The following is a 22332-nucleotide window of genomic DNA, read 5'->3' on the forward strand; positions in this document are numbered from 1 at the left end:
GAATTTGGGGACTTAGTGCCTGGTGTTTGCTGTACCAGAACAAATGTAACTAAGCACTTCACCATTTATTCCGTAATACAAGTAGTAATAACAGAATTTTACAACGTCAGAATGCGCACATCAATAAAGCCATTTCGTGACACTAAAAATCTAAAATATCTCCATAAAAAAAATAACAGCTACAAATCATAAAATTAGAATACTACCCCTCTTGCTTTGCTGCTCTCAGTGTTTAGTTAACCTCATCAGAATGCCCATGGAATCAACATTTCTTCCACAGCCTCAGTACCTTCCTGCTGTGTTTACTTGATGTCATGGCCTTTCCCTACCCACCTTCCCCTCTGTTGGACTGTCCCCATCTCAGAGAAGAGATGTGTCTTCTTCACATCGTACTTCTGATCCCTGCTCAGCCCTTTTTTGTGGAGGATTAGGAGACATGGGGTTGGGGGGAAGGTTGGGATGGAAAAGAGAAAAGGAGCTTCTAAGAGGTAAGGGTTTTCCAGATGGTGGGGGGGGGGTGATATGACCTCAGGGTTTGCAGCGAAGCTAGCAGGGAGGAAAGCTACGGAAAGGGGGAGGAGAGAAGGAGAGAGAGACTGCAGAGGGACATCTAGGAGAGACGGACGAAGCTGTGGACGTCTGAAATGTCAGCACTTACATGGAATACACCTAGAAAATGTGTGCTCTTACTTTACAACGGCACTGATTATTAGAATCATGGAAAATGGGAAACTTGTTCGGAAGTCATTAGTGTGAGCACAGTTTCAACTTTGCTAGATATTGCAATATTTCTTTCCAAATTAGCTGTCCAATTTACATTCCCAGCAGGGGTATGAGAATTACCCACTTTACCACATTCTAGCTGACGTTTCACCCCATCTGATTTCGTAATTTTGCCCCTCTGATGGGTTGGATACAGTGTTTCGTTGTTGTTTAAAGTTGCAGTTTCCTGATGACTGGGAATAGTAGAGTACCTGGCCAGTGTGCTTTTTGTGATTTTTAGACTTTTTTTTAAGTTTATTTATTTTGAGAGAGAGAGAGAGAGGCAGGGAGGGGGCAGAGAGAGAGAGAGAGATGGAGAGAGAGAGAATCGCAACCAGGCTCCACGCTGTCAACACAGTGCCCAATGAAGGGCTTGAACTCACGAACCATGAGATCATGATTTGGGCTGAAATCAAGAGTTGGCCACTTAACCGATTGAGTCTCCCAGGTGCCCCTAATTTGTATAAGTTTTAAAGTGAATTTTACTGCGAAGGTAATGCAGTTTTATAGCATCATGTTCGAAATATCAAAAAGTAAAAAAGAAAAATAGTATTAACCCATAACCCACCACGTAAAATATACCTATTGTTTTATTTTTTAAAAAATCAGTTTTATTGAGGTACATTTAACATGCACATTGAAAGTGTTCAGTTGGAGGTTTGGACAAATGTATATGCCAGTGAACCCATTACTACAGTCAAGATCATTTGTCCACCATCCCAAAAGTTTATTCCTGCCTCTGAATTTATTTATTTTTTCCCATCGACCCCCTCCCCGACCTCCCATCTCCTGGTACCCGCAGATCTCCTTTCATAATTATTTTCAGATTCCTCCGCGTTGTGAGTATCGATCAATGGGTCTAGTCATTCCTTTGTATGGCTGAGCAGTATTCTGTCGGGTCGCGGTACCATAGCTTGTCTGTTCTTGGTGGACATTTGTGTTTCCAGTTATTTAACTGATTGACCATTTAACTTTTTGTAGAGGAATATGTATGCATATTCCCCCCACATTCCCATAAATTTTCTCATAAGCAGAACATTAAACATGAGACAATCCCTGTTACTGATCAGAGCCTGGGACAGCATCTGGCATGTATCGGTATTCAGTATTTATGTGGTAAAAGGACTAGCTATCTTCTGGCAAATCGAAAAGCTAATTAGCAGAACAAAGCACAGCAAACTTAAGAAGTTAAAACGCTTGGAGCAGTTGAACCGCACCGAAATCCATAATACGCTGCTTTTACCCAAATGCCAGGGGGTCCCACACCGCCACCTGGAAGTGTTTCCTTTCCCTCAAAGCAGCACATCACTCCTTCTTCACTGAAAACAGTCTCCTCCTTTGGTTCCTTTTTCCTTTCATCCTTTTCCCGACCACTGAGTTCCAAACCTTCCGATCTCCGGAATGTCCCTCTCTTCACGTCTGATTTGTTTCCAGGCTCTAGGAATGTAGCTTCCTACGTCACCGTCAGTGCATCGCCCAGTAACGCTTTAGTTTGGCGTCTACCCATCTCCCACCTCGGCAGTCTCCCGGCCTGCCTCCGTGACTCATTTTCCCCTCCCGGGTTCAGCCTCCACGGGGTCATCGCACGTTTCTCTCTCACGTGATTTGGTCCATGCCACCTTGCTGCTTCCGGCTCTCCGTTTGCTCCTCGGTCCTCAGCAGGGACCTAAGGAGCTCTTGCTTTTTGCCACCTGCTCCCTGACCTCAGTGCTGCAGAAACATTGCACCACTGGCGGCTGCTGTGCCCCACCTCTGTGTCTTTGAGTTTCGACCTCTGTGTCTTTGAGTCAGCCTGTCCTCCCTCTTCTGGAATCCCTCACTAACTCTCACAGGAAGAGTAATCAGAACCCCCTTTCGACGCCTTCTTTTATCCCCGCGTGCAATGTGCATATGTGTGCATTCACCCAGAACCCAGCGAAGTGACTCCCGCCTCGTCTCTGCTGCCGCTGTCCACAGCACTGCCCGGCACTGAGCCGTCGCGCCATCTCCCTCACGGGACCGTGCCCGTAGTCACGGAGTGTGGACGCCACGGCATTTTTACCACCTTTGAACCCCCTGACAGGTACGGAAGCAGATATCTAGTAGGTGCTCGATAAACATGTTGGGCGCTCGATACACGAGTGAGTCAGATCGTGCTGCCCCGTACGTATGAATACGTGACTGTGTGATTGAAAGGTCTGATTATCAAGTTGTAATTTGCCAGTCAAAATATTCTTAGTGTGTGTTACCTGTGTTCAATCCCGCTACCCACCGCCTTGGTCAAAAGTCTTTTAACTCCCTGCCTAAAGTGTTGCATCAGCTTCCAAACCAGCCTTTGTCAATAAGTTCTCCCTCTTTTCTATACCAAACTAATGCACATTAGTCAGACTCCTCTCCTGCGGTGACTGCTCCAGTCACAGTCCCCTCTCGTCAGATCCCAGCGCCTGGCCTTCAGAAGCTTTAGCGAATCTCGTGCTCACACCCCTTTCTATTCTCCAGCATACATTCTCTATTTTAGGTCACCCATTCATTCTCCCCCTCCCTCATGCCAGCTGATGTTCCAGGGCTGAAATATATCTTCTTGCCAAAATATCCTGTCCCCGTGCCTCCACCTGTCTGAATTCTGGTAATAATCTGTCTTTCCGAAGTTGTACCTTTGTTTTTTAACCAATTTTTTTAATAGTATCTTCTTTTTTAAATTTTTTTTAATGTTTTTATTTATTTTTGAGACAGAGCATGAGCAGGGGAGGGGCAGAGAGAGAGGGAGACACAGAAGCAGAAGCAGGCTCCAGGCCCTGAGCTGTCAGCACAGAGCCCGACGCAGGGCTCGAACTCACAGACTGTGAGATCATGACCTGAGCCAAAATCGGACGCTCAACCGACTGAGCCACCCAGGTGCCCCTCGAAGTTGTACCTTTGTGCCTGAGCCACATCCCCTCTGGACTCTGTAGGTATTTCTGCGCTATGGCACTGAGGTTCTAAGTGCATGGCAGAGTCTTATAAATAGGTGAGATAACCCACTGCAAAGATTTCAGAGTGAATCCCCATCGCAGTGTAAGGGAATGTCTATCCGTCTCCCCTACACCACACTAGGAAGAAGCTCCACAAGAGTAGAGAATTTGTGTCTGATTTGTTCAGAAAGGAAAACCAAGGGCCTAGGCACCCAAATATTTGTCAAATAAATAAATAAATAAATAAAGGTAAGAAATTGTGTACTACGTTGTGGGGATTTAGATAATCTTCCTTCAGAACAAAAGCACTTTGAAGAAAATAACAAATTTAAGCAATTTCTGAATTTTTAAGAATGTGATCATTTGGAGCTAATTTCTTAAGTGGAATCACAAGACCAGCAAATCACCTTAATCATTTATCTAGACTGTAGTATTTAAATTTTTTTTTTTCAACGTTTATTTATTTTTGGGACAGAGAGAGACAGAGCATGAACGGGGGAGGGGCAGAGAGAGAGGGAGACACAGAATCGGAAACAGGCTCCAGGCTCTGAGCCATCAGCCCAGAGCCCGACGCGGGGCTCGAACTCACGGACCGCGAGATCGTGACCTGGCTGAAGTCGGACGCTTAACCGACTGCGCCACCCAGGCGCCCCAGTATTTAAATTCTGAATTTTAGAGCAGCTTCTGAAGAGGAGTGATTTCTGTACCCGACATTGTCAATTAGTCAGTCCTGTTTTCTGGAATTTTTGTGCATTAATATAAATGGAAATTAACTCAAGATAGTTCTAGTTCAGGTTTGGATAGATGGAGTCTAAAAAGGGCCTGAGAATAGTCTATCGGAGTGAAAATAGATGCAGGTTCTTGGATTCGTAGTGATGTGAGGATACCTTAGTTTGCCATGGCTGTCATTTGCCAACTCTTTCCCAAATTGTATGATTTTTATTTTTTTTTAATTTTTTAATGTTTACTTTTTATTTATTTATTTATTTTTTTGATGTTTATTTTTGAAAGAGAAAGAGACAGAGTATGGAGTAGGAGTGGGGGGAGGGAGGGGAGGAGGAGAGGGGAACGGGAGGTGGGGGCAGAGAGAGAGGGAGACACAGAATCCGAAGCTGGCTCCAGGCTCTGAGCTGTCAGCACAGAGCCCGACGTGGGGCTCGAACTCAAGAACCACGAGATCATGACTTGAGCTGAAGTCAGACGCTTAACTGACTGAGTCACTCAGGCACCCCTGAATTGTATGATTTTTAAATTAAGTAAATCATAATTCACTCTTTCAAATTCTTTAATCCAAAAGCCAACATACAGTAGACATTTATTCAATGTTTGAACTGAAGCCACTGGAGGGTTTTTTGTTTGTTTGTTTGTTTGTTTGTTTGTTTGTTTGTTTTGTCAGTGGGTAAGGTATTTTAGAAGGGAAGTGACATATAGTTGTATTTTGTATTTGAGAAAAATAATTCTTGGGGCACCTGGCTGGCTCAGTCAGTAGAGCATATGACTCTTGATCTTGGGGCTGTGAGTTCGAGCCCTACATTGGGTGTAGAGTTGCTTAAAAATAAAATCTTAAAAAAAAAAAAAAGAAAATGAATTCTGATGATTGTCTGGGAGATTATTTGGAGGGAAAACAAAATCCAGAAAAATCAGGCAACTGTTTGTTCATTCATCAATCAAGGTATGGATGATAGAGCACCTAACTACTTGGTATGCACCAAACAATGAGTGAACTGCTAGGATTCTGTGTGATAAGTATAGTCTATAGAAAAAGTTTAGGTGAAGAATACAAAAACCTATTTTAAATAGTGATTAGGATAAAAAGGAGTAAATACTTTGGTTTCTATTTAGGCAGAAGCACTGAGAATATTTGATGAACTCTGTAAAGGCTGAAGGCTTGAGGAGATCACCTAGGGTTCTGATTTGAGGGAACAATCTAATGTGTAGTTTGAGGTAAGAATCTAAGTAACTGTAAAGGGAATGATGAGTTGAGCTGTGAACATACTCTGTCAGGAGAGGCTGTGTAAATCCCTGTGGGGGTGACGGTATAGAATTATAAGTAAGATCTGGTGCTTAGAAGGCACATGGGGCTGAGGAGGGAGATGGCTTTGGAAATTGATCAACCCAAAAAAAAAAGATAGCCTTTGAAGACACAAATACATATGGAAATTCCCAGAAGGGGGTTTACCTCAGTGGAATGAGATGTGGGCTGAGTCTGTAAGATTATGGACATCAAAAGGTTAAGAGTACACATGAATGACCCACAACGGAGACTGAAAATTAATGGCCAGACGTGACGTCAAGAAACCAGCAAAGAGTAGCTGTATCAGTGAAAATGGTTTCAAGTGCAGGTAATAGAGAAGCTGACTCACCTAGTTGGAAACAATGAGGTAATTTATTGGAACACATAAGTCGAATTCCAGAGGTAGAATGGCCTCGGGCGTGGTTGATCCTGGAGCTCAATAGTTTCATCAAGAAACCACTTTCCTTTGTGTCCTTTTGCTCTGCCGTCCAGTCTTGGATTTGCCCTGAGTGTGTTTCTCCTCTGGCAATAGAATGACTGGTTGCAGAAATCGGGGCCCCGTGTTCCCTCGTTCACATCCAGATCCAGTTTGGGTCTGGACGCTCTCCTGGAAGAGTCAAGAAGAGCGTACCACGAGTCTCCAGCAAAGTATTCCTTGTGCTCCACTGGCACGGTGAAAATCAAAAAACAAACGGAGACCAGGCCTTGAAAATTCCCTGAACAGACAAAACCAGTTTATTCATACAACAAAGCTTCACTCAGCTGATTTTGCAAGGCTAACTTGACCTGGGTCATTTCTTGTTTATGCCTCTGGAAATCATAAGCAAAACTTGAACTATTGCCCAAGGTTGAAATGAGGTGACCACTGATCAATTCCCTGTAATGTGAAAGAATTCTAATGTTACAACCAATCCCTGTGAAGAATAAACAGTCACTGCTTTCTCACCTCTAAGATGTCTTGTAACAACATACCCTTGAGCCTCGGCTCACGTTTTGGTTTGGGGGCCCCCGGTTGGCAGACATTTTTTGTTTTTAATTTTTTTTTTTTTAACATTTATCTTTGAGAGACAGAGCGAGACAGAGCATGAGTGGGGGGGAAGGGGCAGAGAGAGAGGGAGACACAGAATCTGAAGCAGGCTCCAGGGTCTGAGCTGTCAGCACAGAGCCCGACGCGGGGCTCGAACTCACGGACTGTGAGATCGTGACCTGAGCCGAAGTCGGACGCCTAAGTGACTGAGCCACCCAGGTGCCCCTGCAGGCTGTCTTTTTTGGTGTGTGTGAGTCTAGGCCTTCAGTGATTCATTGGCTTCTACTTTGGCTATTTCTGAACCTTAACAGCCCAAATCTGGTTACCTTACTTACGATTCCTGAGACGGTCCTTAACTTGGGAGAAGAATTAGGCTGCCATCTCCTGGAGCTGAGCGCAGGTTTAGCTTTCCCCGCGGCACTTGTGCCTTGTTGGTGAGAAATGGATACCTGCACCAAAGTGGAGATTTCTTTATTTTTTTAGGTGACAGTGGAGAACCCACAAGCAGGCAACAGGACCACTATAGAAGTATTTAGGAAGCCTCCGAGGAAGAAAGTTGGAGGAGAAGTCATTAACACTGTGAAATGACAAAGAGGGTCAAAGTAAGAGTTGATGGGAAAAAACAAAAAGCCCACTGGATTAGTAAATCAGGAGGTGACTCTAGTTACTGGAAGGAGTGTGGACTGTGGTCCAAGTGGAGAGCAGGACAGCGAGGTGAGGAGAAGATCTGAGAAGATGTGAGATCACACCGAGATCTGACTCCAGTGTGAATCTGGGTTTTGAAAGGAAGAGGAGTGATAACGAAGCAGCCAGAGGGGACAGCCAGTGGGAGGAGTGGTTTTCTTGAAGCAGGGTAAATTTCAGAAGTGTTTTAAAGAGAGTATTATTATTTATATTTTAGTGACATACACATGTTTAGGAGATATTTTAGATGTTATGCTGCACGGAGGCTTCAAAAAGTTTTATTTGGAGGGGGTGGCGCCTGGGTGACTCAGTCAGTTAAGCATTTGACTTCGGCTCAGGTCATCATCTCACCGTTCGTGGGTTCGAGTCCCCATGGGGCTCTGTGCTGACAGCTCAGAGCCTGGATCCTGCTTCAGATTCTGTGTCTCCCTCTCTCTCTCTGCCCCTCCCCCACTTGGCGCTCTCCCTCGCTCTCTTTCTCTCTCTCTCAAAAGTAAAAATGAACGTAGGGGCGCCTGGGTGGCTCAGTCGGTTAAGCGTCCGACTTCGGCTCAGGTCACGATTTCACGGTATGTGAGTTTGAGCCCCGCGTCGGGCTCTGTGCTGACTGCTCAGAGCCTGGAGCCCGTTTCAGATTCTGTGTCTCCCTCTCTGTCTGACCCTCCCCAATTCATGCTCTGTCTCTCTCTGTCTCGAAAATAAATAAACGTTAAAAAAAAAAATTAAAAAAAAATAAAAATGAACGTTAAAAAAAGTTTTATTTGGGGATCGAAAATGGAATATTTTTACTTTTTACCTCAGTGCTTAGTCCTGTGGTCTGAATGTTTGTGTCCCCCTAAAATTCACAAATTGAAATCCTAATCCCTAGAGATGAGGGTGTTAGGAGGTGGGCCTTTGGGAGGTGCTGAAGTCATGAGGGTGGAGCCCTTATGAATGGTGTTAGTGACCTTAGAAAAGAGGCTCCAGAGAGGTCCGTAGCCCTTCTAACCTGTGAGGGCACAGTGGAAAAGAAAGTGCTAGCTATGAACCACAGGAGAGCCCTCACCAGGGAATTCAGCCCTGCTGGCACCATGATCTTGGACTTCCCAGCCTCCAGAACAGTGAGAAATAATTTTAGGTTTATTTATAAGCTATCCAGCCTATCATATTTTGTTAAAGCAGCCCGAACATACTGAGACACTTAGTCTCAAGTTAAAATTTGTATTTTGCAAAGAAGGCAAGAAAATGTTGCATTTCAGGCAAAACTGTGTTTTTATCAAAATTATAGAAAATAATGCCGGGGCGCCTGGGTGGCGCAGTCAGTTAAGCGTCCAACTTCAGCCAGGTCACGATCTCGCGGTCCGTGAGTTCGAGCCCCGCGTCAAGCTCTGGGCTGATGGCTCAGAGCCTGGAGCCTGCTTCCGATTCTGTGTCTTCCTCTCTCTCTGCCCCTCCCCCGTTCATGCTCTGTCTCTCTCTGTCCCAAAAATAAATAAACGTTGAAAAAAAAAAAGAAAGTAATGCCTAGGCACTCATGCAATAATTATTAAATTATTCTATACTTCAGATTTAAGGATGAAAACCTAGAGATTCTCTGTCAAGCTATAAAATTCCCTACACTTCAACCATATTTTTTAAATTATTGGGGAAGTGATTCTAAAAACCTATAAAACTATGCCACAGAAAACTAGTAATATGAAGCAATGGAATAAAACCTAAGTAACTAGGACTAACTAGGTCAGTCGGGTGAAATTAGTGGATACTTCATTCACATACTCAGCAACTATTAATTGAACAGTTACTATGTACTTGGCCCAGTTCTAGTGCTATAGATGCAGTGAACAAATAGCCCCTGCTCTCAGGGAGCATTAGATTCTAAAGGGAGAGATAGTTAACAAATAAATTATATATATTGAGTCAAGGGAGATAATTGCCTTGGAGAAGACTAAAGCAAGGTAGCGGGATAATAGGCAGTTGTTGCGTGGGGGTGTTGCTGTTTTATAAGGAAAGGAAAGGCTCTCTGAATAGGAAATGTTTGAGCTGAGAAACAGGACAAGGAGGATGGTTGAGGGAACTGTATTCCATGGACGGGAAATATCAGGTGCAGAGGCTCTGCTCTGTGAGCCTGTCGGGCATGTTGGAGACCTGCAGTCAGGGTCAGGGACATGAGATATAGCAGGCCAGGGGGAGCTTCATGGCTGAGGGCAAACATTGGGATCCAAGGTGAGAGAAATGAGGCACTGGAGTGTCATGTGAGGAAGTAGGCCTTAGAGGCCAGGGGAGGAATTTGGGAATTACTCTGCAAAGGACAGAGTGACATTAGAAAGTTCTGAAGAGTTTGAGTTGGTTATGGCAGAGCTCTAACTGCCCCGGGGAGGAGAAGAGACTGTGCTGGGGCACATGTGAAATTGACAGAGTTAAAAACAAAAGCAGGGGCACCTGGGTGGCGCAGTCGGTTAAGCGTCCGACTTCAGCTCAGGTCACGATCTCGCGGTCCGTGAGTTCGAGCCCCGCATCGGGCTCTGGGCTGATGGCTCAGAGCCTGGAGCCTGTTTCCGATTCTGTGTCTCCCTCTCTCTCTGCCCCTCCCCCGTTCGTGCTCTGTCTCTCTCTGTCTCAAAAATAAATAAACGTTAAAAAAAAAAAAGCAACTTTTTTTTTCCTTTTTAAAAAAAAATTTTTTTAGTACATTTATTCTGAGAGAGAGAGAGAGAGAGAGTGAGAGCAGGTGAGGGGCAGAGAGACAGGGAGAGACAATCCCAAGCAGGCTCTGCCCTGTCAGTAAAGAGCTTGACATGGTGGGGGGCTCGAACTCATGAGTGTCAAGATCATGATCTGAGCCGAAACCAAGAGCCAGACGCTTAGCCAACTGAGCCATCCAGGTGACCCCTTTTTCTTCCTTTTTAATACGTAATAGAAATAAAGTGACCCACCTAGGAAATTTGTCCAAGTAATAGAACTGATAGATCTACTCTAAAACATGAATAATATTGATTTGTAATTATTAGCACAGTCAGTAATCATCTAATCAAGTAGACCCTCGTTAACCATTCATCATGTGTTGTTTTTTTTTTTTTTTTTTGTATTTGATGAACCTTGCTTTGTAGCAGGTAGAGTATGAAGCACACCCTCCCCTCTCCATCACTGACAAACTATAACAGATCTCTGAGATGGGTATCCTAAAAATTAATGACATCATGACATTTTTATTGTAAAGAAATAATTACACCGTAGTGTATGTTCGTCAAGCTTTTGGGAACTGGTCAAGCAGTTTAAATTTGGAACATTGTGTGCTCCCCTTAAATGTTAATGGTTGGAACACATTTCAGTTTATGCAATATTTAAAAACCTTTTTGGCAGCGAGATTCATGGGATGGTGATCTCAAAGCCTCTCTCATCCTACATTTTATAGGCTAAACAGCCACTTATTTCTGAACTTAGAAGCAGCTCTCTGTTTTTTTTTCCAGGCAGAAGTTACAGGACGATTTTACTTTGGAAAATGAGAGACGAGGAAAGATTGCACGTGAGCCTAACAAAATACTCAATTTGCTTGATGTATTTTGTCAGGATTTTTGTTGGGAGGATTATTCCACACCACCAGCATTTGCAAAGCACCGAGGCATCTCCTGAGGGGCCTTAATAGATGAGACACTGAATTCTCTGCAGCGTTGCCTTCCACCTGGGAAAGAGACAGTCCTGTAATTGAAACCTAGCCTACGCATTATCATCCCTCCTGCCTGCCCCTCCGGTGCTTTACAAATTAAAAGATCTCCAACGCTCAGCCTGCTTTCCAGCTGCCAGCCCCTGGTAGACATGAGGGAGCCAGAAGGGACCAGGTGGAACAGTTTTGAGTTGCACTAAGCACACAGCACAAGGAGGTTGGCCGGAACTTCCCAATGAATATTTATACCAGCCCCATTTCTCATCTTGCTCTTTGGCGTGGATCAGAGTCCCGAGCTGCTGCTGATTTCAAGGGCCCCGCATTGTTTTTGGACCTGCTCCGTGAAGTATTCTGTCAGATGAGAAATGGGCCCCAGGTTCCTATCACTAAGATGGCTGGTCCACTTTTTTTTTTTTTTTTAATGGAGACTATCATGTTATAGTGTCCTAAAGATGGGGCAGTGGGGGAGTTCCCCGACGTCTCCTGGCATTGCTGGCCCATGAGTCATACACTCAACTACTGTTTACTATGGAGTGGAACTTTAATTGCTTATGTTTACAGCCACACAGTACTCTAGTTTGTGTATTGCTGCATTTTCTTCTTCTTCTTTTTTTTTTTTTTTTTGTAGGGGTTTTATTTTTGTTTGCTAAGGTCACTTATCACAGGGCTCCCTCATCATATTTCACATTCTGATCCCTCGTGGCAGGTGCTAACTTCCTTGCGTTCAAAGTGAATGGGTTGAGTAACCTCATAAAGATACAGAATGTCTTGGCATAAAAAGGAAGAGAGCGCAGAATGCCTGTCTATGGAAGACTCTCGGTGTTATTTAGGGAGCCCTGTAAACCTGAGAAGATATTTGGAAAACCATCTACACACACACCCATTAACTTTTTCTAGGTAGTAGATCACAGACTTATATTCATGTTTCGGATTCCCAGTCCGTATTTTTATGTAATACATAAACTCACACCTTACCTATATTTTATCATCGTGTTGCTTAAGATAAGTAATTTTTTCATTGTTTCTTTATGTGACATAAACTGTAGAGAGCAAAATTGTTATGAATTGTTGATCCCCAAATTATGTTCTTGGACAATTAAATGTAAATAATTAGTGGGCTGTGATCACAAGAATGCAGTACGAGTTCTGTAAGCAGAAGGCATACAGAATAGCTTCATAGTCTTTTGTGACGGCAATACCAGAAACGAGGAACAGAGGCATGCATTATATGAAGTACATCTAGAATTCAACAAGGTGTGTGTCGAAGCCTCTTGATATGTTTATGAGGGTGGGGGAATGACAGAAAAACACAGACTGCCTGATGGTACTACTATTAACTCGATAATAATACCTGAGGAGTTGAGATAAATCTGAAGATACTCCTCTAAGCGTCCTCTTCAAGATCTGTCCTTGACCTTGGCCTTTTCAACATGCTTCTGTGATTCGGCATCGAAGGCATGCTAAGGAAGTTTATTGGTGTCATGGCACAGGGGAAAAGTACATTGAACAGTAGCATCAGAATATAACGGGACAAGCGGAAACAGCGGACTTGTTCCAACAGGATGGCATCAGGAGGAACGCAGGAGAAGCTGTTTACTTGAGGTCCAGTGCCAACTCCGTGTGTAGTGACGGAGAGAAAACAGGACTGTAAATCCTAACATGGGACAAAGACGTACGAGTTTGGTTAGCTGACTTTCAGCATGTGTTACCACCACAAAGTGCCTGCTGGCTAAGTACTCTTCAGGCTGTGCTGATGCGTGCATAGCGAGAGTTGTAATGTTTTGTATTTTGTACCTACACTTTGTACCTATAAAGGCTCTAGGTCAGGACAGCCCTCTCTGATGTTTGAAGGGCGGATACGGGAAAGAAGGTTTAGACTTGACCCATGTCAGTGGGCTAAATTTCTTGTAAAACCGAAGTCCTGTGGAAACTGTATATGGGAATCTTCCTAATAGTAAGATTGATCTGAAAATGAAATGGGCCGCCTCTTAAGGAAACCGTTTTCTTGGTAACACAGGTTTGCAAACTGACAAATCAAGCATTTATTGACGGTGTTATGCAAATGATTGTAGTCATAGCTAACATTTATTAAGATCTGTATGCCAAAGTCCATGCTGTGTGTGGGGGGGGGGGAGGGGGGGCGGGGTGGGGGAGAGATCTTATTTAATTCATTCAGTAGCCCTCTAGTGGATATTATTGTCTCCATTTTTGAGCCTAAGGTTCGGTGACTGGTAAATGGTAGAGGCAGATTTTAAAACCCAAGCCTGAGTCTACCGTGTAGGCTCTTAATGCTGCCTTCACAGCCTCAAGCATAAAATGGTATTGTTTTTTCTTTTTTTAAATGTCTTTATTTATTTTTGAGAGAAGAAGAGCACAAGCGGGGGAGGGGAGGGGAGGTGCAGAAAGAGAGAGGGGGGCCGAGGACCCAAAGCAGGCTCCACACTGACAGCACAGAGCCTGAGGTGGGGCTTAAACTCACAAACCTTGAGATCATGACCTTAGCTGAAGTCGGAGGCACAACCGACCGAGCCACCCAGGCACCCCGTAAAATGGTATTTTTGCATTTGAGGACATTGAATGTCCCTTCAGAGCCTGAAATTCTGTCATCTTTATTTAATATATTATGTAAATGCTTTGCTCTTTTTAATTCAGCTTTGTAGTGTTGAAAAACCCTCATTCATTCCTCCAGTTTGATCCCTACTGGTAGAGTTTTTCTCAGAAAAAGAGTCCATGTATTCTGGTATAATTGATGGCATTAGCTGTTTTAATTGTGGCCTTCAGCTTTCCTTCTTACTAAAGGGAAATAATTTCCTGCTTCATTAACCATGGTTTGTAACTGATCTAACAGAAACGTGAGTCCTGTACCATTCAAATAGTGCTTGGAAAATTCATTAGACTTTTTTTTCTTTGTTTACAGGTTAAGTGGGAGGGAGGGCTTTAAAAGCCGAAATTTAGAGATACGCCTCTGTTTTTAAAAAATATTTACTCACATTTCTTTGGTGGGGAAACCATGTTTTATCGGGATAATTTGTTAGGATCATAGTGAAGAAAGGGCCAGAGTTGCAGATCTCAAGGGTAGAGCTACAAGCCCTGGAAAGGAAAGACTGTAAAAGTGTCCAGAGAACAGTGTGTTCATGGCTTTATTTGCTTTTACTCCAGGGCCTGAGGTCACCCTGGCAGACAGGTCACATGTGCTGCAAGCATTCATGCTGGCCTCAGGGACAGGCATGAGGTCACTGGCAAAGTGCGAGAACAGCTCCCATTATGCATGGACCATTTTCTTGATACTTGTTTCTAGGGGTCTTCTTTGACCTACATTTCCTCTTCTGTATAGTGGGACCCAGTTCTGACCATGTCTGGGAAAATGGGTTCATGATGGCCTCCTTCCAGGGCTGTCTGTTCACCTGATCAGTGACATAATGGATCTACATCCACTGGAGAGGATCCACACCTCCCAATCTACTGCCAGAGGAGAAACTGGCATAGCTTTGCAGCTATGACAAGGGTTTCTTGGATTCTAATCTGAAACGTGTTGGTTTAAGATGGCCTGGCATTGTTACCTGGTGAGCTTTCTTCAGAATGTGGGAGCTGGTACTCAGTAGTGACATGCCGTGACTTTCATCTGATCTAAGTTGACCGAGTCGCTGTATCTTATTTTTTTCTTCCACAGTGGCTTTCTTTACCCATGCACAGCATCTCCCCTTTCCCCCTAACACATGAGTGTACACACACACACACACACACACACGCACAATTTCTTACTTGTTTGGGAGATCTAACACTGTACATACAGATATGAAAGCTTCCACACACATTCACATCAGAGAGCTGATCCTTGTTTCCCTCCACCTCTTCCCTTGCTTTCCACTGGCCTGCATGTTCTCTGAAGACACTTTATGTATTCTTAGAACTGTCTCTAGCACATAGCAGATGTTCAAACAGTGTTTTCTGAACTAGACTACATTTGACTCCAAGTGACTCAGACCACTTCATCTACATTTTTCCTATTCCTATCTTATTATTCACTCATTAGCACTCACTAAGTAGCCTGCACAATTCTAAGTGTAGAAAAAAAGCAAACAAACAATGAATAAGATAGAAAATAATCCCGTCCTAATGGAGCTAAGATGCGCATTATTTAAGTGGAAGCTGATGTTGTTACTCCTACTTTGCAGCTAAGGGGAATTAAGGTTTATATTAGGAAAGGAAGTGATAAGCAAAGCAAATGCTTGAACTCTTTCCTTAAATTCATTCTGGTGGTTACAAGGAAGATTAACAGCGTGAGACATATAGCTGGGCACACATATCGTCCGCTTTATGCAAAGAAAATAAGCTGGTATGATAGTGAAGGTCCTTGAAAGTATTGGATGCTTTTGCACATTTCTTGGGTCATGAAGGATTGATGGAATCTCAGCCTATAGATACACAGGCTGTACCACATTACCAGGATCTGTGCAGAAGGAATTATGGCTTCTGAGTTAGAGTAGACTCTAAAATACACAAATATAAAGCTTACTCCATCGGGTTTCAGGAGGATGTTTCAGTCGGTTAGAAACAAATTCCATTTATGCTACAGAAGAATTTCAGAAAAGGACCATGACACTAGTTGAATGTGACCCGCAATTCTTTATTTTTTAAATGAGTTTTTGTGTTTGTGGATAAATTCATTTTTTTAAATTGTCCAGATTGATGCTAGTATTCACATGGCCTTATGACATAAGGACCACTAAAAAAAGGGTTGAAGCAGACATCTTGGGGGCGGGAGGAGGGGGAAAGGGTCATCTTTAAAGATGGTAGTAACAAGTATAGATTTGGCAGAGTTGATGCTTGTATTGACCTCAGTAATTTTTGAAAACCATTCAGGATATTTTATTGCAGGGTTATACATTCCTGATTGTGGTTTCACAGTGTGAAAAAATTAAAGTCACTTTGAAAAACGGGAAACATACAGTATGCGACAGAAAGAACCTGGGCTTTGCCATCAGATAGACACAAGTTCGAATTCTAGTGCTGCCACTCTCTACCTACATGGTCTTGGGCAGGCCGTGTATCCTCTTTAAGCCTCAATTGCTTCACCTATAAGCTGTGGAAAGTAATATGCATATCAGTGTGTTATTGTAAAGACCAAAGGAGAGAATATATAAGAAATTCCAGGCATAGGATGCATCATACCATAGGTACTCAGCAAAAATGGTACCATTAATCATTTTCTGCTGTTAAAGTCTATGGTAGATTTTATATTTTGTATATTCCGTTTTATGCAAAGCAGATTCAAACAGAAACTGACATTTCAGAATTAAATTGATTACAGAACATGCAGTAGGAAGCACAGAAATCTTCTTGCTATATAGTGTGTGGTAGTAATGCACGTCTATTCTCGAACGGCTATTTTAATTTTAAGAAATCTCAGCCCACTAAAGTGATTCAAGCAAAGAGAACTTATTGTAAAGATTCAGAGAATTGCACTTTGCTTTCCTGGAAACTGGAATATAAAATACCAAGGCCACTTTTGTTTTGCAGAAACACCATAGTTTTCCTCCTCTCTTCAGTGTATGCTCCAACCTTCATTCCTGATTAATTTTCCTTGTTTCTCCATTTTGCATGCGGTCTAAATTGGCTATGAACCCCTAGGCTGCCTTGCAGCTTCAGCAGTAGCACTGACCAGATGCTTCCCCCAGAATCCCTTTGAAATCATCAAAACCCAGCTACTAGTTTCTGAGAAAATTTCCCATGCTCTAAGTTCATTACTGATTTCTGTCTATTCCACTCCGTGGACATTTCATGTACTTTAATTTTCTTTGTGCAAGATCTGCCTTCCCGTTTGGATCATAAACCCCTGGAAGGTAGGACCGTGTTTTCTTCAGTCAGCAATCCTAACAGCTGGGACCGTGCTTTGCATAGAATAGGCAATCATTAATATTTTGGTCACTTACATTAAAAATACATTGAGTGGGTCCAGTAGGAGATGATCAAGTCATGAACATTCATTATTTATAATAATTAAGCCTATTACTAGGAATGTGTTATCGATAATAGTTTTTTGGGAATACTACTATTTCCTTCTATGTGTCTTTTTTTTTAATCTGTCTGCTATAAGCTTTCTATTTATGCTTTTTTTCAGAATTTGACTGTAATGTGCCTAAGTATGGTTTTCTTTTCCTTTGGCTCATTTGTTGTTCATTGTATTTCAAGGATCTGTGGGTTGTGTTTCATCGAATTTGGAGAAATTTTGGCCATTACTTACTTCAGTATTGTTCTGTTTCATTCTCTTTCTTGCTTCCCGATAATATTACACAAGTTACTTATACTCAGTTTAATTAGTCTGCCCCAATTTTTGTCATGCTGCTCTAATTTAAGTAATTTCTAATGGCCCAGCTTCAGATTTACTGATTCTTTCTTTTGCAGTGTCTAATCTGCTGTTAAATTCATCCAAAGAATATTTTTATTTAATATATTATAATTTTTGTTCTAGAATTTTCATTTTTTTAATTTCCACTTCTTTTCTATATGCAATATATATATATATTGCATATTCATATTAATGTACATAAATCTGAGGTATATATAAATATGTACAGATTATATATATAAATGTATTATATGTATATATAAATATATATGGCACACATGTATATATGTGTGTATATATATATATATATATATATATGTAGCATATTTATTTATATGTATATACCTTGTGTGGGTATATATCTTTTCCTGTAAATTATTTTATATATTTATAATAATTTTTAAATCCTTATCTGCTAATTTTAAAACCTGGGTCATAAACAGACCTGCTTCTGTTTACTATGTTTTCTCTTCACTAGGGTTCACATTTTCCTACTTCTTGTTATGACTCAAAATATTATCCCTGTTTGGGATTCTCTCTCTCCCTCTCTCTGTGTCCTTCCCCTGCTTGTGCTCTTTTTTCTTTCTCAAAATAAATAAATAAGCTTTAAAAATATTTATGGTGTTTTGAACATTATATACAAAAACTCAGTAGAGACTGAAGCATAGTATCTGTTTTGTTGTGTTTATTTCTCAAGTAGTCTAAGTAAGTCCTTGTCTCTGGCTGACAGTTAAGGTGAGGGTTTGAGCATTCACTTTCCCCTTAAGAGTTGAGTTGAGCAGGAGGGGAACTTCCAATCTCTTGAACAACCATCATTCGAACTTCCAGTCTTCTGAATAACTATCATTTTGATATTTCAATATTTGAACTGGAGCAGCATTGACTGAAGTTTCAGATATTTTTGGTTCATGTTTCAATCTAGTACTGGCAAGACGTTGTACCTGTAATTTGGTAAATTCACTCATCTACTCTAGTGTGTTTTGTTTTGTTTTTATAGATTTCTCAGTGTTTTCTACATAACTAATAATGTTATCTGTGAATTAACAGTATTTTTTCTCTCTTTCAAAACTTTACCTCTTTTATTTATTTATTTTTGTCCTCTTATACTAGCTGATATTACCAGGCAAATGTGTTGAAATGGGAAAAACAGCTAGCTATCCCTGCCTTGATTCTGATCTTTAGGAGAAAAAATTCAATATTTTTTCATTAAATATGATAGATTTTTCAAGAATGGTCTTTATCAGATGTGAGGAAAATACTTTTAGTTTGCTGAGAGTTTGTATCATGAATGGATGATGAATATTGTCAAATGCTTTTTTTGTACTTGAAATAATATTCTGTTACTATATTGAATTGCATTATTTGCTTTCCAAATGTTTTTTTAAGTTTATTTGTTAACATGAGAGAGAGGGGGGGAGGGACAGAAAGAGAGGGAGAGAGAGAGAAATATTATATACAAATAATATAGTGAATTATATTTCACTAATTTATTAGTATAGAATCTGAGCTGAAATCAAGAGTCAGATGCTTAACCCACAGATTTTAAACCCTTTTCCTTTTCTAATATAATCATATAAAGTTATAAATTTCTCATTATCTACTGCTTTATTTGCATTTCACAAGTGATTTGATGTTGCTTTTTTGTTTTAAAGACTATTTTTTCTTCAGCTAAAGTTCCACAGCACAGTTGAGAGGATGATACAGAGATTTCCCATATACCCTCTGCTCCAACTTGAATTCTCTTGACATTGACTTTTGAAGAGAAGTTTTTAATTTTAATAAACCCAGCTTATCATTATTTTTTTTTCATGGATTCTGTCTTTGGTGGTGTTTTCAAAACTCAAAGTCATTCCCAAAGTCATCTAGCTTTCTCTTATGTTATCTTCTAGGAGTTTTATAGTTTTGCATTTTATATCTAGGTCTGTGATCAATTTTGAATTAATTTTTGTGAAGAGTATAGTGTAGGGTCTGTGTCTAGTTTGTGTGTGTGTGTGTGTGTGTGTGTGTGTGTGTGTGTGTGTCTAGTTTTTCCAGCTCCATTTATTAGAGAAACTGTCTTTACTCCACTGTATTGTCTTTGCTACTCTGTCAAAGATCAGTTGACGGCATGTGGGGTGATTTGATGTGTTTTCATTATTATTTTGTCCTGAGTATTTTCTACATTTGTTTCTACATTTATTTGTGATTTCTTCTTTGACTCCTAGGTTACTTAGAAGTGTGGGGTTTAATTTTCAAATATTAATGGTTATTTCATGTATTTTACTATTATTTTCTAATTTAATTCATTGTGGCCAGATACTATTCTCTATAAGGTTTAATTTAAAATATAATGATGCTTATTTTATTATACCTACCTTATAGTCCTTTCGATGGACATTCTATGTGCACTTGAAAATAATATGTATTTTTATAATTATTGGGTGTTAGTGTACTATATCAGTACAGTCAGTTATGGCATGTTGATGCTCCAGATATGATCATGGACTGATCAGTTTCTTCCTTTGACGCTGTTAGTTTTTGCTTTGTATGTTTTGAGGCTTGGCTAGTAGGTATGCACATCTAGGATTATTATATCCTGAAGGATTTATCATTTATTTCATTTTCTTAATCATCTCTTTGTATCTGCCAATACTGTTCATTTGGAGGGCCGTTTTGTGTGATATTATAGTAGCCCAAACATTTATCTAATGTTTATTATTTACATGTTATATTGTTTTCTGTCCTTGACCCTGAACCTAGTTGTGCCTTATCACGGTTCAAGTTCCCAGGAAACAGACTCTAACATGGAGATTTGTGTGCCAGGAGTTTATTGGGTTGTGCTTTCAGTAGTAATACATTTGAGGGGATGAAGGAAACATGATTAGACTGAGAAACTTTGAACTTCAGTGTAGTTGCAACAACTGATCTCAACTGATCTTATGGTGGCTCTAGACTTGAGTGACCTTCAGGGTGTGGGAAGTATCTTTATACCCCTTCATGACCAGTCAGTAGATGAGGGCTAAAGGAAAGAGTGTGATTTGGGGCAAAATGACTCTGGTTGAGATCAAGTCTTGGAAAGGAATTTAGTTGAGAACTAACAGTGGGTAACACTCCCAGCAGCTGTAGGAATGAATTCTTCTGAGCAGTACAGCATAGTATCACAGTGTATCTGTATTTAAAGTACTTTTCCGGTAGATCCCTAATAGTTGTCCTGTGTCTGTTTATTCCAATCTGACAATCTTTGGCTCTTCATTGGAGCATTTAGTCCATTGATATTTAGTGTAATCATTGATCTGGTTAGGCGTGAGTATGCTATCTTGCTGTGTGTTTTCTATTTTTCACATATGTTATTTTTTCCTTTCTCTTTTCCTGGTCTTTGAGGTTAATCAAATTTTTAAATGTTTTATTTTAATTATTCCATTGACTTTTTGTTATACCTGTTAGTATTTTTCTTATTAATATTTAATATTGGGATTACTTGGTGTATCCTAAACATCTTATGCCAAATGAAAGAACCTTGAAAGAACATCATTTTGCCCCACTATCCTTTGTGCTATTGACACATGTTTTACTCTTATACCATATGATAAATCTCATAACACAATGTTATAGGTGTTTTTTGTTTCAGTTGGCTGTCTTTCATGAATTAAAAGAAAAACAAAATAAAATCTTTGCATTTGCCTATATATTTACATTTCAACCACTCTTCATTCCTCCCTGTAGATCTGAGTTTTTATCTGGTATCCTTACTTTCAGCTGAAGGTCTTCAGTATTTTGTATAGGGTTGCATGTTGGTTATAAATTCTCTCAATTTTGGTTTATCTCTTGTGTTTCCCTTCTTTCATTGACGCATGTGTGGCTTCTTTTGGACCACTGTGAAATTCTGCTCTTGAGTTTCTGTTTCCAAAGAGGGTTAGCCTTTCAAGAGTCTCTGCTCAATTCCAACACATTCCCTGAAACAGAAGTTAAGTCAAGTCTTCTATTCCTGAATAGATACTAAAGTTGTAACAACTCTAACCCTCAGTCCTTAGGCTCAGTTTTAAGCTCTGGGTCCACAAGGTCAGCCAGAAGTTTCTGCTCTGGCTTTGAGTTTATACTTTATTTCACTGGTGCCTGGGGACATCAAATTTTAGGAGTCACATATTTTCAACATTTCTACATGTTTATAACGAAGATGATTAATGTAGGAGGGAGGATAATCCATATCAACTCAAACAGCTAAGATGACAGAATCTGCTATCTTCTGTACTTCATTATATACAAGAGTAAGATTACAAATAAACTAATTACGAGGCTCATTACCGTGGAAGTTTTATTTATTTATTAATTGTTGATGGACTGTCATGTTCACCTGGTTAGCAAAGAAGTCTTAGCTATCGGTTTCAGTTCTTACTATGAGATTTCATATGTGCTCGGTAGAATGATATATGTAGTTTATTAAAAAATTGTTGCTAAGATTTCAGCTTTCTCTCTGTTGCTTCCTGCTTTCACAGGTCTATGGAAATGCAGGACCTAGCAAGTCCTCATCCTCTTGTCGGAAGTGGTGATACTCCTGGTAGCTCCAAACTGGAGAAGGCTAATCTCAGCAGCACATCGGTCACCACAAATGGGACAGGAGGTAAGTGTACCACCCTGAAGAAACCCGGAATGACGTTTCAGTGTTCGCTATTATTCCACATATGAGGGATATGCTAATAAGTAACCTTATTAGCAATAACCTAGCCAGTATTATATCCAAGGAATATATATGGCTAATAGGTTATTGATCATGCTGTTGATTTTATTGAAACTTTTACATCTCCTCGATAGCTGGAAATTTTCGGAAAGAATAAATAGCCCTGAATAACATTTTAAGGGCTTTTAACAAAGCTTCCTTTTTGTATTTGCCCTTGTCAGTATTCAAAAAAAATACAGAAAATGTGACCGAAAAGATTTGCACTCTGATCT

General features: G+C 40.8%; 1 protein-coding gene across 1 annotated transcript in view; it reads left to right on the top strand.

The window, feature by feature from the left end:
• EYA4 (EYA transcriptional coactivator and phosphatase 4) overlaps positions 1-22332 on the top strand; it is a 236287-nt gene that overhangs the window by 184037 nt on the left and 29918 nt on the right. The window contains exon 4 of the mRNA XM_030317113.1: positions 21879-22003. Coding sequence (XP_030172973.1) covers positions 21879-22003 — 125 coding nt within the window. The remainder of the gene's footprint in view (positions 1-21878; positions 22004-22332) is intronic.

This window comes from Lynx canadensis, chromosome B2, assembly GCF_007474595.2.
Source record: "Lynx canadensis isolate LIC74 chromosome B2, mLynCan4.pri.v2, whole genome shotgun sequence".
Lineage (NCBI taxonomy): Eukaryota > Metazoa > Chordata > Mammalia > Carnivora > Felidae > Lynx > Lynx canadensis.